At 41.1% G+C, this 21,577-nt stretch overlaps 1 protein-coding gene across 1 annotated transcript; it reads right to left on the bottom strand.

The window, feature by feature from the left end:
- Positions 1-1,412: 1,412 nt before the first annotated feature.
- Positions 1,413-20,913, bottom strand: trim45 (tripartite motif containing 45). Its single transcript, XM_080413104.1, has 9 exons — positions 20,431-20,913; positions 16,279-16,581; positions 13,036-13,333; positions 11,041-11,186; positions 8,816-9,132; positions 6,439-6,568; positions 6,093-6,207; positions 4,721-4,847; positions 1,413-3,774 (listed from the first exon to the last, which is right to left on the bottom strand). Exons 1-9 carry the CDS (start codon positions 20,712-20,714, stop codon positions 3,620-3,622), a joined length of 1,875 nt encoding a protein of 624 aa, XP_080269230.1. The 5' UTR covers positions 20,715-20,913; the 3' UTR covers positions 1,413-3,619.
- Positions 20,914-21,577: the final 664 nt, after the last annotated feature.

The raw sequence follows: 21,577 nt of genomic DNA, 5'->3' as shown, positions 1-21,577 counted from the left end.
TAGATTTATTTTATTTTATAACATTAAAGGCATCGCTGCTTTTTTTTTCTTAACAGAGTGCCAGACAGACACATTTCTTCACATGCCAGATTCGAACCCACGGTGTGGGGACGGCATGTGTATAAGCCAGTGGTTCTCAAACTCTTTCATGCCAAGGACCCCCAAATTGATACATATTTGGCCGCGGACCCCCATCTGAAAATGTTTTGCGCCAGGGACACCCAGAAGAGAAGATTTGCATATAAAAAACACTTTCAAGATTTTTCAAAAATGTAAAAAAATAGCAGATGTACAAGCCCGGTATATCTGCTATTTTTGAATAGCCAACGTATAAAATATGGATAAAGGGGTAAAGAAAATACACTTTTTGCTTGGGGCCCCCTGGAGCACCCTCAAGGACCCCACTTTGAGAACCTCTGGTAGAAGCTGGTTCAGCCACCATGTGGTTCCATACTGTGGAGGTCTCAAATTAAGGTAACATTTAACCACTCTGGCGTCCATAGTTCTGCGTCAAAAATAGCAGATCTGCAATCTCACAACGCTTGAAAGCTCATAGATTGGCCATTTTCAAATAGCCAAAGTATACAAAAATGGGGTAAAATGTGTAAAATAGGACTTAAGTGGTTCAGTCACAGCAAAAAGCTTACAGTAAGTATACAAAATGAGGGTAAAATGTGCAAAACAGGGCTTAAGTGGGTTAAGGAACAGCAGAGAACTACTGTAAAATCCATTATTGACAAAAACCTAGTTCTTAATATTTTAGAGATATTGAACTAACTCCAGGTCATTTTCCCTTTCAAACTATTGAGAAATGAATCCGAAGGGTCTTTGAAGGCCGACATGAAATGCACACCTGCAAGCCCTGTTCCAGATCTCACATAAACATTTCAAAAACCTCAGTGCCTCACGCCTTGTAAGTCCATATCAATAATGACCTTCACCATCAATAACCTAAATGATAAAAAAAAACAGGAAAACACATCTGTCCTACTTTGAAGTCCTTGAGCTGTATAATGCTCAATTTATGCTCTGTTGTACGACTGCGTCGCGTGCCAAAACATTTTCGATCTACAAGTTCACAACGCGTCGCAGATGGGCTATTTTCGGCACGTGATACTGTCGTACAACAAAGAATAAATTGGGTTTAACCCATTCAAGCCGGGAATGCATCTGTCATTTTAGATTTCTTTGGCTATTCAAAAATAGCAGATATACAAGCTCAGAGTGCCGCGCTATGAGCTTGCAGATCTGCTATTTTTTGGAAAAATATTGGATGCTTTTTGCAAATCTTTGAATAAATATATTTTTTAAGTGAACATTTGTAACTCAAATCTTTGCTTCTGGGGATTCTCCAAATGTCTTCTAAATCCAACCAAAAAAACGTATGTTGTTATATTATCAGTGGTTCTCAAACTTCACAAAAAAAGGACCACCCAAAATATTTTGTTCCAGGGACCCCCAGAAGTTGTAACATGAGTTAAAAATATTCGCTTAAAAAAATATAGATATATTCAACGATTTGCACACATTTTCACGATTTTTAAAAAAAAATGGCAGATCTACAAGCTCGTAGCACGGCACTCGGTGCCGCGAGATGAGCTTGTATATCTGCTATTTTTTAATAGCCAAAGAAATCTTAAAATGACACAGAAGCGTTCCCGGTCTTAATGGGTTAAAGGTTCCAGCTCGGTTATATCCAAGATAAGGCATAGTCATAATTCAGAAGAACCAAAAGCATACATATATGCATAGCAGTGTTCCCTTGTGACTTTGAAGCTAGTGTTTCTTAGTGACTCTTACTTCTAAAGAGGCACAACTTTATATTCCCAGGACGGTGTGACTTTAGATTCTAGGTCAGAGCACTTTCTTTCATAGATAAATCTCTGCGTCGCCACAAGGCACAGAGTGGCTGATCTCTCAAATGGAGGATGTATTGTAGATAGAGGGAACTATACAAATTCTCCACCAGTCACACTAGTTGTTTTGCTGCAAATATAAACCGAGGGATTTAGTATTGGCCATGTTGTGTTGTCCTTAAGTCTTCTGTTTTTTTTTTACTGAATATTTGTTGTTATACTGTATTTTCTTATCTGTTTCTACCACAGTGAAGCCAAAGATTGATTCCCACTTGCATAGAAAATAAAGTTCCTGTTCTATTCAACTCACTTAGAGTGAAATCGCTATGTACACAGAGCAATGGGTAGATATTAATTCAATTCACTATAAATGTGAGATAATATAAATCACCTCCAGATTAGTCTTTAGACAAGTTCTGTATGGTTTTTGTTATCTTTTGTAATTGGCTAATTAGTTGGCATTGAATTATTATTTTTTCATTCAAAAGCCGTCAAGTGTTTACTTGAGTAGCGATAAGATGATGGGATAAACTGTCCTGTTTACATGCTCCACAATAAGAGCTCAGGGTTCACTTTAGAGCAGGTGCCCCATATAAAAAAAACACAACAAAAGTAAACTGAGCTGAGCTATGCTGTGTGCACAGGGTGGTACCCAACCACTTCGGTAAATACAGCAGCATACTTTTTTTTTTTAAATGGGTCAATGCGGGTATAGATATTCTGAATGTATGACCTGAGAATGTATCTGTCCCATCTGTCGAAACAGATTCTAAAAGTTTTACTTCATACCACCCCTTTCAAACTAATTAAAATGTATTTCTGAATGGACCAATTTATTCTGATCAAGGAGGTTACATGAAGATTTGGCCAGTTCTGATTATTACTGGAATAAAAGGTTCCCCATGTAAAGACAGCTCATGGTTACATAGATAAAGAATTAAGGCAAATGGCTCATACCTTGATTTATGTCATATTAAGATAAACTATTCATATACTATACTGTATGTTCACATCATGAGGTATAAATATTTCTACATACACAAAGTAATAACAATATTCGGTACAGTACTGTACCACCAAAACAAAATGTAACACTGTGCCCATGATCATGTCTTATGACTCTCTTTTGGACCGTAAAGCCACATGTGATCGGTGACATTAGTCAGGGATTGTTCTTCACAAAGGTCCAACATTGCGTATGGTTTGGAAACTCTAGTTTCACGCAATCATTTTCCACAACAAAATGGCAATGCTCAATACAGAAACCCACACTGCATTGGTCTGGTGGCCTGCATCATAATGTGTTGTCTCCCTTGCATTCTCTCATGCTGTTCATAATAAAAGTCACAAAGGGACCTTTGTGTCAGCAGCACCTCTGTAAGCAGCAGTAAAAAAAAAATAATGAATGCAAAACACGTCTCCCTCAGAAAACACAGCATTGAGCCCTCTTGAACAAGGCACTTAACCTTTACCTCCAATAGCACCAGCGGAGCCACTCAGTGACGGATAGCAGTATTTGGGGCGGCTCCCGTTTGTGAATGTGTTTAACTGGAATTGATAACCAGGAATGACCAAACATAGCAACCAATAGGCTCAGCCACCATTCCATCTCTGGACAGATACAAAAAAAATAATTAAACCTATTTAACCCATTCAATCCGGGAACGCATCTCTGTTATTTTAGATGTCTTTGTCGACTGTGTGTCTGGCGCTGCTGGAACAAGTGGAACAACGTGAGGGTGTGGGGGGCGCGGCCCGTTACCTCAGAGCTCCACGGTTCGCAGGCGCCCCCGCGGGGAAACGGCGGCCATTATGCTCTGAGGCAGACACTCGGACTGCTCCGCCGTACTGCCACAGCAGGACCAGTGGGGCTTCCCTGGGTGGCCCTTATGACCGTGACCACAGCCCTGGAACCCTCCTGCAGGCACAAACACACACACACACACACACACAAACATGAACCAGAGCTATTGAGAGAGACACTCCATAGACTTACATTGTGGGTGAAAAATGTAATATCCAATATTCATATTCCATTTATCCCGTTAAGACCTGAGGCCGATTCTAAAAAAATGCCTTCTAAATCAGTAGTTCTCACACTTTCAAGAAAAAAATAGATGTAAAAGCTCTAAGATCTGCTATTTTTGAATAGCCAGCGCAAAAATCTAAAATGACACATGTACCACGCGATTGCGTCTTGCACGACAAAGAGTTTCACCCACTTTTATTAAACCCGTGGTGAGACGGTGAAGACGAGATGAGCTGTTTTTGAGCATTTTCGCTTATAACATGCTCAAAATAAGGATGCTAGGGCATTGGTTATCAAAGTGGGGTCTGGCAACCCCCAGGGGTCCTTGGGGGGGTACCATGGGGTCCCCAGCAAAATTAGTTAATGTAGCGTTACAATCATTTTAAGAACTTTATCCAGATTTTATACTTTGGCTATTCAAAAATAGCAGATATACAAGCTCATAGCACGTCACTTTGTGCCGCGCTATGAGATTGTCGATCTGCAATTTTTTTGACAAATCATGAAAACTTTTGCAAATCTTTGAATATATATTCAAAGTATATATATACAGTATATATTTTAAAGCGAACATTTGTAACTCAAATCTTTGCTTCTGGGGGCACAAAATATTTTTGAGAAAGGGGTCCGCAGCTAAATGCATATAATTTTGGGGGTCCTTGACATGAAAAAGTTTGAGAACCCCTGCGCTAGGCTTCATGTGGTTAACGTGTATTTCACAGTAGAAACGTAGGATCTCTTTTCCCCGCAGTGCAGTGTTCCTTTCTGTCCTGCAACGGCAGGTTTACATTGAATATTTCATGTCTTTAATCAGCCTTCCCTCGGCCTACTGTACCTGGCATGGTTCCAGGGCAGCCGCACTGGGACTGTTTGGCTCCCCCACTGGAGCAGAAGGAGCAGCAGTGGAACGTCCCCCGATGACGCCTCAACTTCCTCTGCACTTTCAGGACGAACGGCGAGCCCTGGAGAGAGTGAGAGAGAGAGAGAGAGAGAGAGAGAGAGAGAGACTTATTATGGCCTTTATGTATCTCACCCTTGACGAATACCCCATATAATAATAATGAAAAACTAACACTAATAAAAAATAATTACAAAAAAAACGAGCCTTTAACAAAAATAAAAAAAACTAGCAAACCTTCTTTTAACCCATTAAAACCTGAGGCGATTCTTTAAAAAATCTAAATCTCAACAGTTTTTTGAAAAAAATCTGGAAAAATATTTTTTCAATATTTTTCAAAAATAGCAGATCTACAAGCTCGTAGCGCGGCACTCGGTGCCGCGCTATGAGCTTGTATATCTGCTATTTTTGAATAGCCCAAAGAAATCTTAAAATGAGACGCAGATGCGTCCCCGGTCTTAATGGGTTAAAAAGAATTAAAAGTAAACTGATATTGAACACAAAAAGTTAAAACAAAAATCTAAATAAAAACGAATGAAAAATGCTAAACAATAATTAGCCTTGCGGTCTGTCTCACGATGCGCCACAGCGCGACGCATTGTGAGCAACAAAGTATAAATAGGGTTTAAGGCTGAGGGAAATGGACAAATACTGACAAAAGGCTGTGTTCCCCACAAGCCTTCTAGGTTTAAATATGTTTGCAAATGATTGTTTTGTAAATTATCAGAGCTGTTGGTACAGTGTCCATTTTCTTTAGTTTATACCTGGGGGGGGGAAATGAGCTGTGAGTGAATTTCAAGTCTTTTAGAATGAATGTGATTCAAATAGACAGAGTGAGACATACAGGATCCCAGAGGTGATAAGCTGTGATCTCTGTGCAAGATCAGATTTTCAACTACACCTTACTAATCATAAAACTGCTACTCCTACTGCTGCTACTGCTATTAATAATAACATTAATATTAGTACACTTTTAACAATTTAAACAATTTGAACCCTAGAGTTTTACTCTATTCCAGTGCAAACATTTTGCAAAAAAAAAGCCACTCTATTCCGGTGGAAACATTTAGCAAAAAAAGCCAATCTAAAAGCTCACAATGTAGCTTGTGAGCTTGTAGATCGGCTTTTTTTTAAAAATATAACCCTATATAACAAAGTATATCGGGTTTAAGTGGTTAAAGGCATACCTGATACGGTTATAACTATGAAACTGTCTTTTTTTATTCTTCTTATTGAAACCGTCCCAGAAAACAAACTGAGATAAAAAAAAATGAAAAAGTAGAGCAGACAATAATTGAACCAAGTGTACCTTGACATGCTGGGCCTTAACACACACCCAGACAGAGTAGAGGCCTGGCTCCACAGGAGTGTAGGAGACATCATAGGATCCATCGCTGTTATCCACCACGGCTGCTTCCACCGTGCTGAACCCAAACAAAAACAACATGGAGTCTGATAACGGTGTGGTTTCCACATGCAATCTGTAGCTAATCAATCAGGGCTGAAATGTCTCGGCGATTATTCTACCGATTACGTTTTCCATTAAATGTTGCACCTCTACACCGATCTTAACACGATAATTACAAATAATCTTTAAAACAAATATGAAAATCTTATGTAAATGCATGTATGTGTAAACAGAAGGCTGTTGTCACCAGTCTTTTTTGTCCTTGTGGATGATGCTGACCAGGACATGGTCTCCTCCACGTCCCATCTGCTCCCCCGCAGAGTCCCTGCACACCAGGGTGAACATACCCTGCTGGCCCTCCCTGCCCTGCTGGAGACCTGGAACACACACACACACACACACACCATGGTTCATAGAGTTCCATTGTTGCTGTTGTTCTTTTGCTATTTTAGTTGTCTAGCCCTTTGAGAGCGTGCAAATGTATCCAAATGGACCCAATTTGTATGCTCTCAGAGTTACAGACCTGTAAAGGCCAATACATACTTCTTCCGACGTCCAAACTTTTCTTCATAAAGGGAGGTAATTTAACAACAAATTAACTTCATTCAAAACTTCTGATGGGCAGTGCTTCGTACCCCAGAATTCGTACCTGAGAAACTAAAATTAAGACTAAAACTCAAGTCATAAAACGCCAAAATAACAAAAACGAATGAATATGTCAAAACGATAATAACTCAGAGGCACAGACAGACGTGTGTCAAATTGTCAGTTCAACTCAGCAAAATTGTTTTGAAATGATTTTTAAGAACCGATCATCTTATAATGACATTTGACAGCAAGGACTTTTAACAACACTAACTAATTATGCTCTACAATAACAACTGGGGGGGGGGGAATGCACAGCAGCACTAATTGAGTCAATAATGTGTTGAACAATCTGAACTGTGTTCTAGCTTTGGAATATTAGTCTTCTTCCAACACTGCAAGGCGTATTGCTGCCCCCCAAAGTCAGTAGTATAAACTGCATGTCGTTTTGTTTCTTCCTGAGATAGGACTGCAAAGTCACACATCATGAACAGCATGAACCAAATTTCAATTTGTACAATACCTAAACTAACATAATTCATTTTGCCTGCACAGGACAGCCATGGATCATAACATTTTGGCATTTTGCGCACGTGCGCACGCGCGCACACACACACACAGAGGAAGCAGAATAGCTGAAGGACAGATGTGCACAAAGGCAGAAAGGTCACACTAGCACACACACACACACACACAAGGGGGAACGTGTAGAGAGACATGACATTAAAAAGAGGTAGTTCATCATTCAGACAAAACCACATAAAAGGAAGCACATAGGCATTTATCTGGGACCCCCCCCCCCCAGAGGGATAAGACCCCACCCTCTATCTCTCACCAAAATGACCTCCCACCAAGCACTTAGCCAAGTAATTCCCCTAAACGGATGGAGTGAGCAACACGCCATTTTACCATCACTTCACCAGAGGGGGGGTAGGAACCCGAGCACCCCTATTTCTGGGGGGAACATTCGAAAATAGCCGATCTACAAGCTCACAACGCGTCTTGTGAGTGGTTAGTGCTGCCCAGTGGTGTGTTCTAGATTTTTTTGGAGGGTATACTATAACTATTCCCTCCCTAGTTCCTCCCACACGCACGGCACGCGCGCTCGTATATAATTAATTGATGTAAAAAAATTGCACGCGCTCTGCGCGCGTTTCTGCCCCACACAAACTCGCCCAGGCCCACTCAGGCCCAGTTTCACAGTAACACTGAGTAGGCTACAATTACAATATGCTTTGTACTGATTTTCGACTGTTTTCTACTGTTGGTAACTCAACCACTTCAGAGCTGCTTTTAGCTTTAGATGCATTTTCAATTATTATATAGAATATAGTGCAAGGATTGTTTTAAATAAATGATGGTTAGGCTTATCAGATATAATAGTGTGTGTGTGTGTGTGTGTGTGTGTGTGTGTGTGTGTGTGTGTGTGTGTGTGTGTGTGTGTGTGTGTGTGTGTGAGAGAGAGAGAGACAGACAGTGAGACTGAGTGAGAGAGGTTAGTGAAAACATCCTGCAGCTTAGCACATTTGGGAACTGTACTGTAAGTCACCTCAACATTCCTACAGTACCACAGGAATGTCAATATTCCTAACTGCTCAGTGTGTGTGTGTGTGTGTGTGTGTGTGTGTGTGTGTGTGTGTGTGTGTGTGTGTGTGTGTGTGTGTGTGTGTGTGTGTGTGTGTGTGTGTGTGTGTGTGTGTGGGGGTGTGTGTGTGTGTGTGTGTGTGCACCTACTCATCCATCCAGCCTGCTGCAACAACAATGAACAGCTTGTCTGACTAAACAGCAGCGTATGTGAAAGAATGACCCGGTAAACCCGCAGGGTCCCGTAACCGTAACTCAGTGTATTTGGTCGCGGACCCCCCCCATCTGAAAAGGTTTTGTGCCAGGGTCCCCCAGTAAAGAAGGCTTATATAAAAAAAGATTCAAGAACCACTGCTGTAACTGATAAATCACAGGTTCAAATCCAGTCCACCAGTGTGTGCGTGTGCCCACCAACCAAAAACCTCTCTCTCTCTCTCTCTCCCCCTCCCTCTCACCTTCCCCTTCGATGGTGCACCTGCCGAGGTCCAGCGTCTTGCAGTGGACCACCCCCACCACGGGGAAGCCCTCCACCTCGGCGGCGCCCTCCCGGGGCAAAAAGCAGATGCTGCTGCCGTCGTCGGGGGCCACGGTAGCCGGGTGGGGGTCGTAGCCCGTCTCCGCCAGGCCTCCGAGTCGCCTGAGGGTCACGCCCTTGGCGCTGAGGATCTCCGCCTCGGAGCCGGAGGTGAGCAGCCTCTCGGCGAACTCCACGCCGCCGCGGACGTCCGCCAGCGCCTGCTGCAGCTGGGCCTTCTGCAGGTGCAGCTGGTTCCTGCGGCGAGTGGGACACACATGATTAGCCAGATCCCACAACACTCAAAACTTCCATTCTCGCGTTCCTCCCGCCATTTACCTTGCGCCTTTATATAGACCTGTCACAATTATTTCATAATTGCATAATAGTCATAATCATTACCATGTTAAATGCGATGCGACCCGTTTTGAGCTTGTAGATCGGCTATTTCCACTCGGCTATTTAAAGTATAAAAGTAATTAAATATTTATGTTATTTGTCATATCTGCCTTTTGTTTACGAAGCCTAAAAGCCAAAAAGAAATACATTTTTTATTCATAATGTTCTAATGTTCAACGTCAAACACAATGAAATCGTTAATCGCAATTATTTGTATGACAATTAATCGTCAACTTAATTTTTGGGAATCGTGACAGCACTAGCGCCTTAGCCCCGCCTCCGAGCAAGGAGGTGCGGAACGAGTGGCGAGGGCGGAGCAATCGATCGGGTTCGCTTTGAGGTATGGGAACCCTCCTCACTCAGTCGCCGTCATTTTGAAGCGACGGTAATTACTTATGACGTGTCACACAGCTGGATCACTGGATGAAAAATTGACTCTCCATCTTGGAAAAACAGAGTCGATACTCTTTGGGTCTAATGCTAAATTAAAGAAGTCTCCTGGGTTCAGAGTGGTAATAGATGACTCAGAAACTACAGCCAAGGAAGCAGTAACTTAGGCTGAATATTATTAGACAACAAGCTATTTGAAAACCCAACATTTTCTAGCTAGAATATCCACTCTAATAGATAGAAGCGCCCTTGAAATATTGGCCGGAGAGCTCTTGTTCAACATAACTTTGACTACGCCTGTACATCCTGGGTACAATAGCATTCCCATGATTCTCACACAAAAATTGCAGACCTTTCTAAATAAATTAGTTAGAAGGTCCTCAAACTCCCAGACATCCCAAAACTCATCTTCTGCCTGCCAGCTTTATCAGCCTCAAGTGGCTCAGAGTGGAGCAGAGTGTCCCAGATTAAATTGTGTTAAGTTCACAGGATCGTAAATAATGTAGTACACAAATATTTATACAACTATACTTTTCCAAGGTTAGTGATGATACCCACAGGTCTCCCACCATAGGTAGTTCCACTGACTTTTTACCATGTTCTTTTGAGGGCTGTATGGGAAGAAAAAAAGAATAACCTCTAATACTCAGCAGCAGTTCTGTGGATGAGCTATACCTGCAAACCTCAAGTACATTTTAAATCCTCCCTGAAAAGCTAGATGTACAGTATATCATTGTTGTCGGGCAGAAACCTCCTACTGTATCTACACATTCTAACTGTTGGTGTTTTTTCATAAAATAACACTGTACCTGCATAGAATCCCAGGTACCTCATACTGTATGTGATACAGTTTAAATCAGTGGTTCTCAAACACCAAACTTGCATTTGGCCGCGGACCGCCACCTGAAAAGATTTCACGCCAGGGACCCCCATAGGATAAGATTTGTGTGTCCCACATTTTTTTAAATAGCCGATCTACAGGCTCACAACGTTTTGCATCGTGACACGTTGTGAGCTTGTAGATGGGCTATTTTCGAATAGCTGAAGTAAAGTATAAATGTTATTTGATGATTTTGTTCCTATATTAACTAATTTTCCTTAAGTAGCCAACCATCAACTAATCTGCATGCTACGCTACTACTACAGCGTAGGCTATCATGCATGTAGCAGTGTGACAGCATTCTGGGAACACAGTCTCGCAGGCGCGCAGGTGCACGCTGGTGCATGTGCATACTCCTGCTCAAAAGACTGGTGGGATGCCGTGGTGGCGCATGAAGCGGGCACTACACCACTGCCCCGCCCCTAGGAACCCCCTCAAGAACCCCACTTGGAAAACCACTGGTTTAACTACAGCGTCTCTTTTCTGTGGTACTGTACCTGCGTTGGACTCGGACCTCCTCCAGCCTTCGGAGCAGAGACAGACAGTGTGACTCCACAGCGTTGGCATAGCCTCTGGCAAACGCACGCACCTCCACCGCCACCGTTTCCACCCGCGTGTGCAAGGTCTCCTGGGAAATCTCCACCTACAGTAGAGAGGAGAGACGTCATTTTGGGACAAAGTGACACTTCAGTGTGAGGAACTCACCTCATTTGGACAATCTAGATATTAATGTTACTGTGAGGTAATTGGTCAAATAGAATCCGCTATCTGCAAAAAGTGACGCCTGCTTTCATTTTGACTAAATATTTTGAACTGACCATGAATGTACTGTATGTCGTTGATGACAAGGGTAAACCTTGTATCTCCAAATATTAACCTTTTATGAATTATTTTCAGTAAATGAATGCACTACATACTGTACATTATAAATGAATGCAGACAGTTTACAGACAGTGTCACAAAAGTAACAAAAAAAAAAGATTTAAGTGGTAGTCTGTCTGTGGGTTTTATAAATACTAGACCGATGCAACCGACCAAAAACTAATCTGCGTGCTTGGCTACAACAGCGGTATTGGGTACTACAGCAGTAGCAGTGTGTGAGTAACCATAGTATGGGAACGCGGGCACCTAAGTGCACGCCGGTGCATGTGCGACTGTGCGTACACGTGATCCTGCAACAAAGACAAACTGGCAGAATGCCGTATAGTGTCGCGTGAAGCGTGCACCCGCGTGCACCCCTGGTTGTACCCATCTGTCTGTCTGTGTCTCCTTTATAAACAGACTCTAGGTTTGAAGTCAACCTGCAATCCTAGACACTTTGGTAGGACTTCATTGATTTCATTGCATTTGTGGTGGAGAAATGTGGGTTCTACCCTTAATATGAAACATTTCATCTAGAGCTGGTGTCCCTCCACTTGTGTGGGGCCATTCACAGACTGCTGCTATTGTGGTCGTATGGGGACAGCTGTCCCGTTTCTTCCTATCAGCAGTTCTGTCTATTAGTGTAATGTGCTAGTTCCGGTTCACATATAGAATACTTGCCATTTGGGGGCAGCTTACCAGCACAAGAGTAACAGCCCTCCTATGTGTGTGAGAGGGACATTATAAGAGGTGTTTGTTAGAACTAATGGGGACACAGGACCGAAGGGAGAGTGTTTTAGGCCATGAGGCTTGCACACTTTATTTATTTTTCACCGTTGGATGTTTAAATAAACTTTGTCTTACACTTTCACCCTGAGCGGATATACGCATGTCATTTATCCACGACACACTCTATATCTTAACCGTTTTACCCTACTGTTGGTGGACTAGGTTTCATACCGTTTACTCCCATCTTACATTTTGGTACTGTAAGTGATACAGTAAATGCCTAAATTATAAAATTGTTAACACACGTTATGACATGTGGAGCCCTTAGATAAATGGTAAGTGTAAAAATGTGTGTTTCAAAAGCACAACAGTAACAGTTATATGTCGATACACATTTCAGTTAAACAGTGCTGCTCTGATCTCAATGTCACTGAGCCACTAACACCACACCTGTCAAGTCAACGGTCACAGTAAGCCACCTTGGGAATCAACAGTTCCTGAGCCATGTGGCCCATAGGTCAGGAGAGGAGCCTATCTCCTGTTTCCGTAGCGTGAGGCAGCTTCATGTACAAGTACACCCACTGGACAGGACGCTAGTATGACGCAGGGACTCACCCCCAATCCAACCCATGATACCGAGTGCATTTATATCAGTGTTTCCCAAACCTTTTAGCTCAAGACCTAAAAGAGAAATTAGACTTTTGCCCGGGATCCAAACTAGTGAAAATAGCAGATCTACAAGTAAAAATATTGGTCCGCGAATCAAAGATGAGTCCTGATCCACTCTTTGGGAAACAGTGGTCTAGACACAAGACTTCAGAAGGGGCGGACACCGTTTCTACCGTCATACCTGCGACCTCCGGGTTACGGGCCACCAGTCTCGCTTTCAACTCAGACCCTACCTTCCTCAGCGCCTCCTCCAGGCGCTCCAGACGGGGACGCAGACACCCAGAGACCAGCTGGCGGATGCGGTCGCCGTGCCGGTCGATGACGTCGTGTGCGGGGCAGCAGCGGTGCTGGTTGGGGTCGCGGTGGAACGTGGCGGAGCACTCGATGCAGACCGGCAGGTCACACGGCTCACAGAACAGACGCAGCTCCTGGCCCGGGTGGAAGGAGCAGAGGACGGGCCGAGACACGCGCCCCTGGCGCTTCATCTCCTGGAGACACTGGACGGTGTGGGAGGCCGTCCGCTTCTGCCTCCTGACCACAATGCAATAGAATAGGGATGCAACAATTAACCATATGGTCCCTCAGTGCTCTATAGTGTATTTTCTGTATTCTGTTATTGTGGGGAAAGCTTTCGCTGAAAATAGCAGATCGGCAAGCTCACAACATGTTGATTTTAAAAAACGACTAAAATAGCCGATCTGCAAGCTTGAAGCACGTCGCATCGCGTCTATTTTCTCTTTTTTTGTTTGCGTGACAGCACTGTACATCATAGTAAAAAGTAGGGCTTAAGTGGATCGATTTGATGCCGTAACAATTCTAATTGATTTTGCATAATACAAAATGTGTTACAATTATTATTGATTAATTTTGTGTTTTTTTAATGCGATTCTCACATATTTGATTAAACGAAAAAGTAAGAAAGTAATTGCTAAGGACAGCCCTAGAAAAATTTACACACTTTTTTTCTTGCCTATTTTTCCCCTTTTCTCCCAGTTCTCCCAACTTTTCTTATCAGTTGTAGTTGATAATTCTTGTCACTGCTGACCTTTACTGGTCATTCATTACACACAAAAAACAAAAAATCTAAAACAAAACATACAGTGTGTGTAGGAGGAGATTATGGCAATTGCTAATCTGCCAGATCATATTGGCCTGCAAAAGTTAGCCTAAAATTGATTTTCTTTGCTAAATGTAAATGATTTTTTCCCCCTGTAGTCAGGGGATATTAAAAAAATCTTGGAATAAATTCCTTACCAAAAAAAATCTTCACCAATGTGTTTTTAAAGGTGTCTAGTAACACATCTCACAAAGACTGAAATGCAGTTTCCCTAGGAGAATTTTTGACAGCTGCTGAAAGTTGGGGTACCCACCATAACCTTATGCGGGGAAAAAAACTAATTTTAATTCTGTTTTAAGTAGCATGTGAGGGGTCAAACTAGGGTGTTTTTATGATTCTGAATCCATTGCAAGCATTTATTTTGCACCAAAACCACTCCTTGGGCTAAAAACGGCCCAATCTCAATGGGCTTTTTACACAAAAAGTATACCTGGAAAAGGATGGCTATGGGCGCGCCCCCACCAAGAGTTGGCTGGCCGCTGATTGCAGAATCTGCCAATGCATTGTCAATGCAAATGCGTGGATTCTTGGAAAAAATCTGCAAGACCAGGAATCCACGCATTTGCATTGACAATGCATTGGCAGATTCTGCAATCAGCGGCCAGCCAACTCTTGGTGGGGGCGCGCCCTATGGCCGTTTTTAGCCCAAGGAGTGGTTTTGGTGCAAAACAAATGCTTGCAATGGATTCAGAATCATAAAAACACCCTAGTTTGACCCCTCACATGCTACTTAAAACAGAATTAAATTTTGATTTTCTTTTTTGATTTTTTTTTAACCAAGGTTATGGTGGGTACCCCAACTTTAAGGAGCTGTCAAAAATTCTCCTAGGGAAACTGCATTTTAGTCTTTGTGAGATGTGTTACTAGACACCTTTACAAACACATTGGTGAAGATTTTTTTTGGTAAGGAATTTATTCCAAGATTGGAAAATATTCTGCTAATATCCCCTGACTACTAATAAAGTTGATTATTGTTGTTGTTGTTTTCTCCGCCCCCATGTTAAGGGTCATTGGGTACTTAGAAAAGCGCTGTATACTTTTTAAAATATTATTAGCCTATTATTATTATTATTAAATAATACCACATAATAACTGAGACGCCTACATTGAATCATATATACAAAGTGAATAGCAGTGGTGGAAGAAGTAGCCTTATTTTTTACTTAATGAAAGGTAACTTAATGAACAATAAGCCTCAAGCCTGCCACAAAGTAAAAAGGTTCTAGTTTGAAGTCAAATTCCTGCATTAAACCATAGACCATTTAAACTTCGACTTGAGTAAAAATACAAAAGTGTTGGCATTCCAAGCTGTCAAATAAGTAATTAAAAAGTACAATATTTTCCTCTGAGATGTAGCCTAATGGAGTTCAATTGAGTAAATATATATAGTTACTTTCCACATCTAGAATAGAATAGAATAGAATAGAACAGGTGTTCCATTTGTACACTCTCAGAATTACTGACCTGTAAGGGTTCATTTGATTCCTAACTATCATCCCCCATTAATAATGGAACCCACTATCCACTATCAATCCAGTTCTAACTTCTATTCTATTATGGAAAGTAATACGCATATTTACTCAGGTCGCATACTGTACATAAGTACAGGTACTTTTATTTTACTTGAGTATTTCCAATTTTGTTGACACTTTATGCTTCTACACTCCATTACATCTCGAAGGAAAATATTGTACTTTTTACTCCACTAATTAGTCACTAGTTACTTTGCAGATGGAGTCCAGGGCTCATGGCTCCTTGAGGGGGTTCGGACCCTTAACAGGTCTGTTCTAAAGTGTACAAAAGGACCCTTATACGGGTAACTCTTAAGTGCACAAATGGACCCTTACAGGTCCACTTAGCAGTAGGGGCAGGCTTGACCCTTACGGGTCCATTTGGTTCCATTTGTGCACTATAGAGTTATGGGGGGTCCTTGGAATGAAATAAAATAGTTTGAGCAGCACTGGCATACAAGTTGTTATGCCTCTATATCCAGTGTAGGGCATTCACAGAATAGTCGAATATTCGAATATTCGAATATCAAACCGACTATTCGACTATCAAACCACTATTCGACTATTCGAAAGATTCGAAAGATGTTTTCTTTTTAGTGGCTTTTCTAGAGCAGACATGCAGCTGTGAGCTCTGGTGTGACGTCAACTCGCATTCCTTGAGTCGAGTCATCAATGCAATTGAAAAAAAAATAGTTTTTTTTTTTTTAATTTAAATTTTTAATTTTTTTATAATCAAATCGAATAATCGAATATTCGAATACTTTTGGGTCGAATAATTCGAATACCATAAATCACTATTCGTTAATGCCCTAATCCAGTGTTCTGGTCGGTTCTTCGTTCGGACCCACCTGTGCGCTTGGCTGCAGAACTCACACAGGTTGACGGAGCAGACCTCGCAGCGCTTCTCCGCGTCTCCGTCGCTGCACAGGTCGCACACCACCGGGCCGTCCGCCATCAGGGTCTCTGCGAACACCGCGTCCAGGGCCAGGTGGTCCGTGCTCAGACCCCCCACCCCCGACAGAGGAATGTCCACCTCGGTGTCACACTCCGGACAGAGGACGGTCTTCTTCTTGTCTCGGTGGGACGGGGACGGATCCTCGCTGCTGTTGTTGCTGCTGCTTCTTGATGATGAGGTCCGGTTGGTGGCAGGCCTGTCGCAATTATTACATAATCGCCTTTTATTAATCGAAATTATTTGAGATGATAACAATTATTTTTTGCATAATCATAATTGTTTCAAAATTGAAAAATGTTCTTACATTTTCAAAAGTAGTGGAAATCAGAGGCGTATAGCGGCTATTTCCGCTATTAATATTTTTGGTAACACTTGCTCATAATGTACCCGTAATTAACGCTTAATTTATGATTACTTAATACATTATTTAAGCATTAATTCCCCATGAATTCCTTGTAATTCATCATTAATTAACAGCATTAGTTAAGCAAAGTTACTTAATACATGATTTAAGCGTTAATTTAGCATTAATTAAGAATTAATTCATGAATTCCTTGTAATTCATCATTAATTAGTTAATCATTAGTTAAGCAAAGTTACTTAATACACGAATTACAAGGAATTCATGATGAATGAATGCTTAATTAACGCTTAATTATGCTTGAATAATGTATTAAGTAATCATAAATTAAGCGTTAATTACGGGTACCTTGTGAGCAAGTGTTACCATGTTTTTGTATGTATAAAGTTATTAATATGTCAGTCAGTTCTTTGTATATTTAGGTTATTTGTCATATCTGCCCTGTGCAACTTCAAAGACCAAAAGCCAAACAGAAATGTAATTTTTATTAATAATAATGTTCCAATTTTCAACAACAAAATAAAACACAAAATTAAATCGTTAATGCAATTTTTTTGTGACAATTTATAATTTATCGTCATCGTGTCAAATTTCATAAAATAATCGTGACAGTCCTACCGGTTGATGATAATTAAGGGACCAGTCGAAATTTACAGAAGGGGGTCCCTAGTACAAGGGAGCGTCAGCTAATTTTACTTTGAATCCAAGGGAGGGTCATGCAATTTTGAATTGATAAAATAGTCCGTTTTTTATATAATTTTTTAGTAGCCTACAGCAGAACAGTGGTCAATGACCCCTCTCTATTTCAAATTATAAAAGGGTTCAAATCCAGTAACACCTTGGTCTATTTAGAATCAATGACGGTCGTTAACAAGCCATCAACGCACAGCAAGTGTGAACGACCCAGTCAAATCTATTCAGCGTCTTAACGATGGTGGTTGAACAATTAAGCAACACTTCAACAGGTGTTAGGCATATTAGAGATGCATTATCCCAATTTCCAACACAGAGATGTCCTCTTTTAAGTGTGTTTTTGTTGCTCATAGAATTAAATACACCAGGTAGGTTACAATGACCAATTTATAACTGGATATTCATAATCATTTGAAGTAATTCTGTGCATGTGATTAATTTGGATCTATATGGACAGTCGTGCATAGATGCCAGCCTAGCTCCACAAGTAAAACCAGAATCATCAGGCCATAATTGATAGCCTAATTGTTAAGAGGGGCCATTTTCGAATTGCACAAGTACAAGCAAGCACATGCGATTGATATGGGCACATTTCCTACAGTTTCCCTTGAAATTCTAACTCCCATTTCTGTGGAAGTATTTAAGGGAGGTTTTAGTACATCAAGGTAAATACAGGCTTTTATTTGATGTATGATGACGCATCAATGTTGTCAATTACTTGGAAGTCCGAGTACATCAAGGTAAATACAGGCTTTTATTTGATGTATGATGACGCATCAATGTTGTCAGTTACTTGGAAGTCGGATGTCTGACTCGGATGTCCGACTTCCAAGTAACTGACAACATTGATGCGTCATCATACATCAAATAAAAGCCTGTACTTACCTTGATGTACTACCTTCCTTAAATACACACTATGCTGTGTGCGTGTGTAAAACTGTCATCCTTGAGTTGAATTTCCTTTCTGTTGTCACGCACATTAACAGTATCCACCATCGATAAAATAAAATATAATACAAATCTTCACTTTCCTACATTACTAAATGCATGGTCAGGGACCACATGCAATACCTCCACGGACCACCAGTTGAAAACCCATGATGTAGGCAACAGTGTAGTCACCGTAGTTAATAATTATGGGATTCAATGGGTTTCCCACATGTACGTTTAGAACACTGTCCATTCTGCTACCACTACACTGTGCATTTAGCAAGACTGACTACAGTAATGTTCTAATCAATGTGGAAAGCAAAACATCGGACATATTATCAGTTTTAAATGTCATGTTGTTGTATTTGATGGGGAGGGTTAGGGGTGTCAAGATAACACTAATTTCACGATACATACATTATGTTGGGCATATGATATCGATATGATACATTATTAATGTTCTTTTCTCATGTATCATCAACATTGGCCATCATCTTTAGTTTAAAATAACAATTATAAAGCACTTTAAAAAAAACAATTATAAAGCACTTTAAAAAACAATTACAAAGTGCTTTGTACACACAAATAAATACATTTGTGCAAGCTTAAGGGAGAAGTGAAGTTCTCACTAACTATAAACCCATTGTTTCAGAGGACAGATAGACACTAATATAACAAATATAATATAATATAACACTGCATAACTATAAATTCCACAAACCTCATATTTTTGTCATCTGGACTTTACAAACCAAGTGCAGCCTAGTTATTTCCAACAGCTCAAAAAAATAATATAACTAGAGAAAGTGCTCCTCGGAGCACAGGTCTCCGCCAGGTCAGGTAGGTTATTGTGGCCTCCTGGTGGCGCTATAATAGGCCAATGTGAAAAGGGTGCCATTTATTCTTAGGTCGTTCACGGCAATTGGTCACTGCATTCATGATTTGAGGCATTTTGAAAAATGTGTTTTGCTAAATTAGACCTGCAGGTGGCGCTACAACAGGCCAATGTGAAAAAGGGTGTCATTTTCTGTGTTTTGAGGTATTTTTTGAGGCATTTTGTTCAAAACGGACCAATCCTGCAAATTTTGGAAGCGAACATTAGCCAATGAGGATGGAATATGGGAAATCGGACAGATCCGTGTTGATCACATGACTATAGAGATACTGTGTACCGATTTGCATGACGTTTGGATAAAATCTGTAGGAGTAATGTAAAAAAATGGGTTTTGCACAAATCGGCCTCCAGGTGGCGCTATAACAGGCCCATGTGAAAGATTTGAGGCAGAGGTTCTGAATTGGCATCCAGGGAGTGTGTGTGCACAGTTTCACAGCGACCGGGCCAACAGTGCCAGAGATTAGCTGCTAACACACAGACAGGACACACACACGGACGGACGGACGGACGGACGGACGGACGGAGGGTAAAACATACTCTCTCGCCATGCCTTTCGGCCCGGCGGAGACAATAACTATAATACCAGATACAGTATAATACCATGTAAACAATCTTAGATTAGATGTAGGCCTATTTGAGAGTGCAGACTGGCATAACTGCTTTGACGCATGTCACATTAACGAGCGTCAACGAGCATCAGCTGACACACAACACCTCCCCGCTGCAGTGCTTTAAACTGAAAGTGACTGGAGTCTGTTTCATTTCTCTCCAAAATATTTTGATTATTAATAATTACTGTGATAAGCTTTACATTTCGTATCATACACCATACAGTAAGAACTCCTATAACTTTCACCGGCAAAAAAAGAAAAGAAAAATAAATTAAAAAATATTATGATACAGTATGACATCTTGACAATACCTATCGTCACATTTTAATACCACAATAGGCTATATCGTGGGACAATATATCGTGACACTCCTAGGCGGGGAGGGTTAATCTTTTTTTTAATCACTTGGGGAGGGTCATTGATTTTTTTTTTGTCAAAGGGAGGGTCATGGCATTTTAGATCAGGGCACATACATTTTCTCTCCAGGGGTACCCTTCTTTAAAAATTGACCTGTCCCTAATTAATAATAAAAATAAAATAAAAAAAAAGCCCTACCGGTTGGTGGTGGTAGTGGTGTTGGTACCACCGGTGGTCCCGGACCCGGACACAGAGAACGGCTCTAACTGCACAATGCAGTCGGAACAGAAGGTGTGTAAACACGGCAGGATCTTAGGATCGCGGTACAGCCGTTTACACACGGCGCACACCGCCCCCTGCTGGTGACGATTCACCGGGTCTCTGATGTCGTTGTTGTCCTTGTTGTTACAAAGTAACGAGTTTGGCGTCTGCTGTTGGCGGTCCGTGTCTTCTTTACTCTGCTGCTGCTTCGCGTCCGACATTATAGACTAGTGGCGGTTTTGTTAAGTTAAGTTTACACCTGAATAATAACTCCTGGAACTAATAACAAAACAATGAATGCGATAATCACACCCTAAAAAAATAAACTACCACCTACCCCTATCTCTACTGCAAAACTATCAAATCTCCCAAACGACTCACTCACGGGGCATGCATCACGTTAACGCAATGAACTTTAGTAACAGAACGTTATAACCTGCTTAAAAGTTCATACTCCATTGATTAAAAACTCAGCCGTAGAGACAGACAGACAGACCGCCTACTTTTCTTGCTGGGAAAACTCAACTATATTTATTTTACTACTGCTCTCAGACATCTGACACCTTCCCGTACAGACCAATGAGAGACGTCGGCAAGACCTTTCAGGCGTGGCCAGTGGTGTAAAGTAACTAAGTACATTTACTCAATTTCTGTACTTAAAATAAAATGTTGAGGTATTTTTTACTTTACTGGAGTATTTCCAATTTTCTGTACTTTTACTTCTACTCCACTACATACATCTCAGAGGCAAATATTATACTTTTACTCCACTACAAATATTGGAAAACTTTGGTCACTATAGTTTATACTTTGTAGATTATTTATGATTATTATTACAAAACATGCATTAACCACCACTTTATACATTTCGGCCATTTGAAAATAGCCGATCTACAACTTAAGCTCACAATGCCTTGAGACCCATTGTGAGCTTGTAGATCTGCTATTTTCAATAGATTTTTATACATTTGAAAACTTGTGAAATGGGACATTCTGCATAGGCCTACTTTCTACTTTAAGCACATTTTGACACCAATACTTTTGTACTTTTACTCAAGTACATTTTGAATTCCGGACTTTTACT

Source organism: Gymnoscopelus braueri, assembly GCF_963280865.1.
Source record: "Gymnoscopelus braueri genome assembly, chromosome: 18".
In the NCBI taxonomy this organism is placed as follows: Eukaryota; Metazoa; Chordata; class Actinopteri; order Myctophiformes; family Myctophidae; genus Gymnoscopelus; species Gymnoscopelus braueri.
The sequence above is the reverse complement of the archived record's forward strand: the minus strand, read 5'-3'. Positions and strand labels throughout refer to the sequence as shown.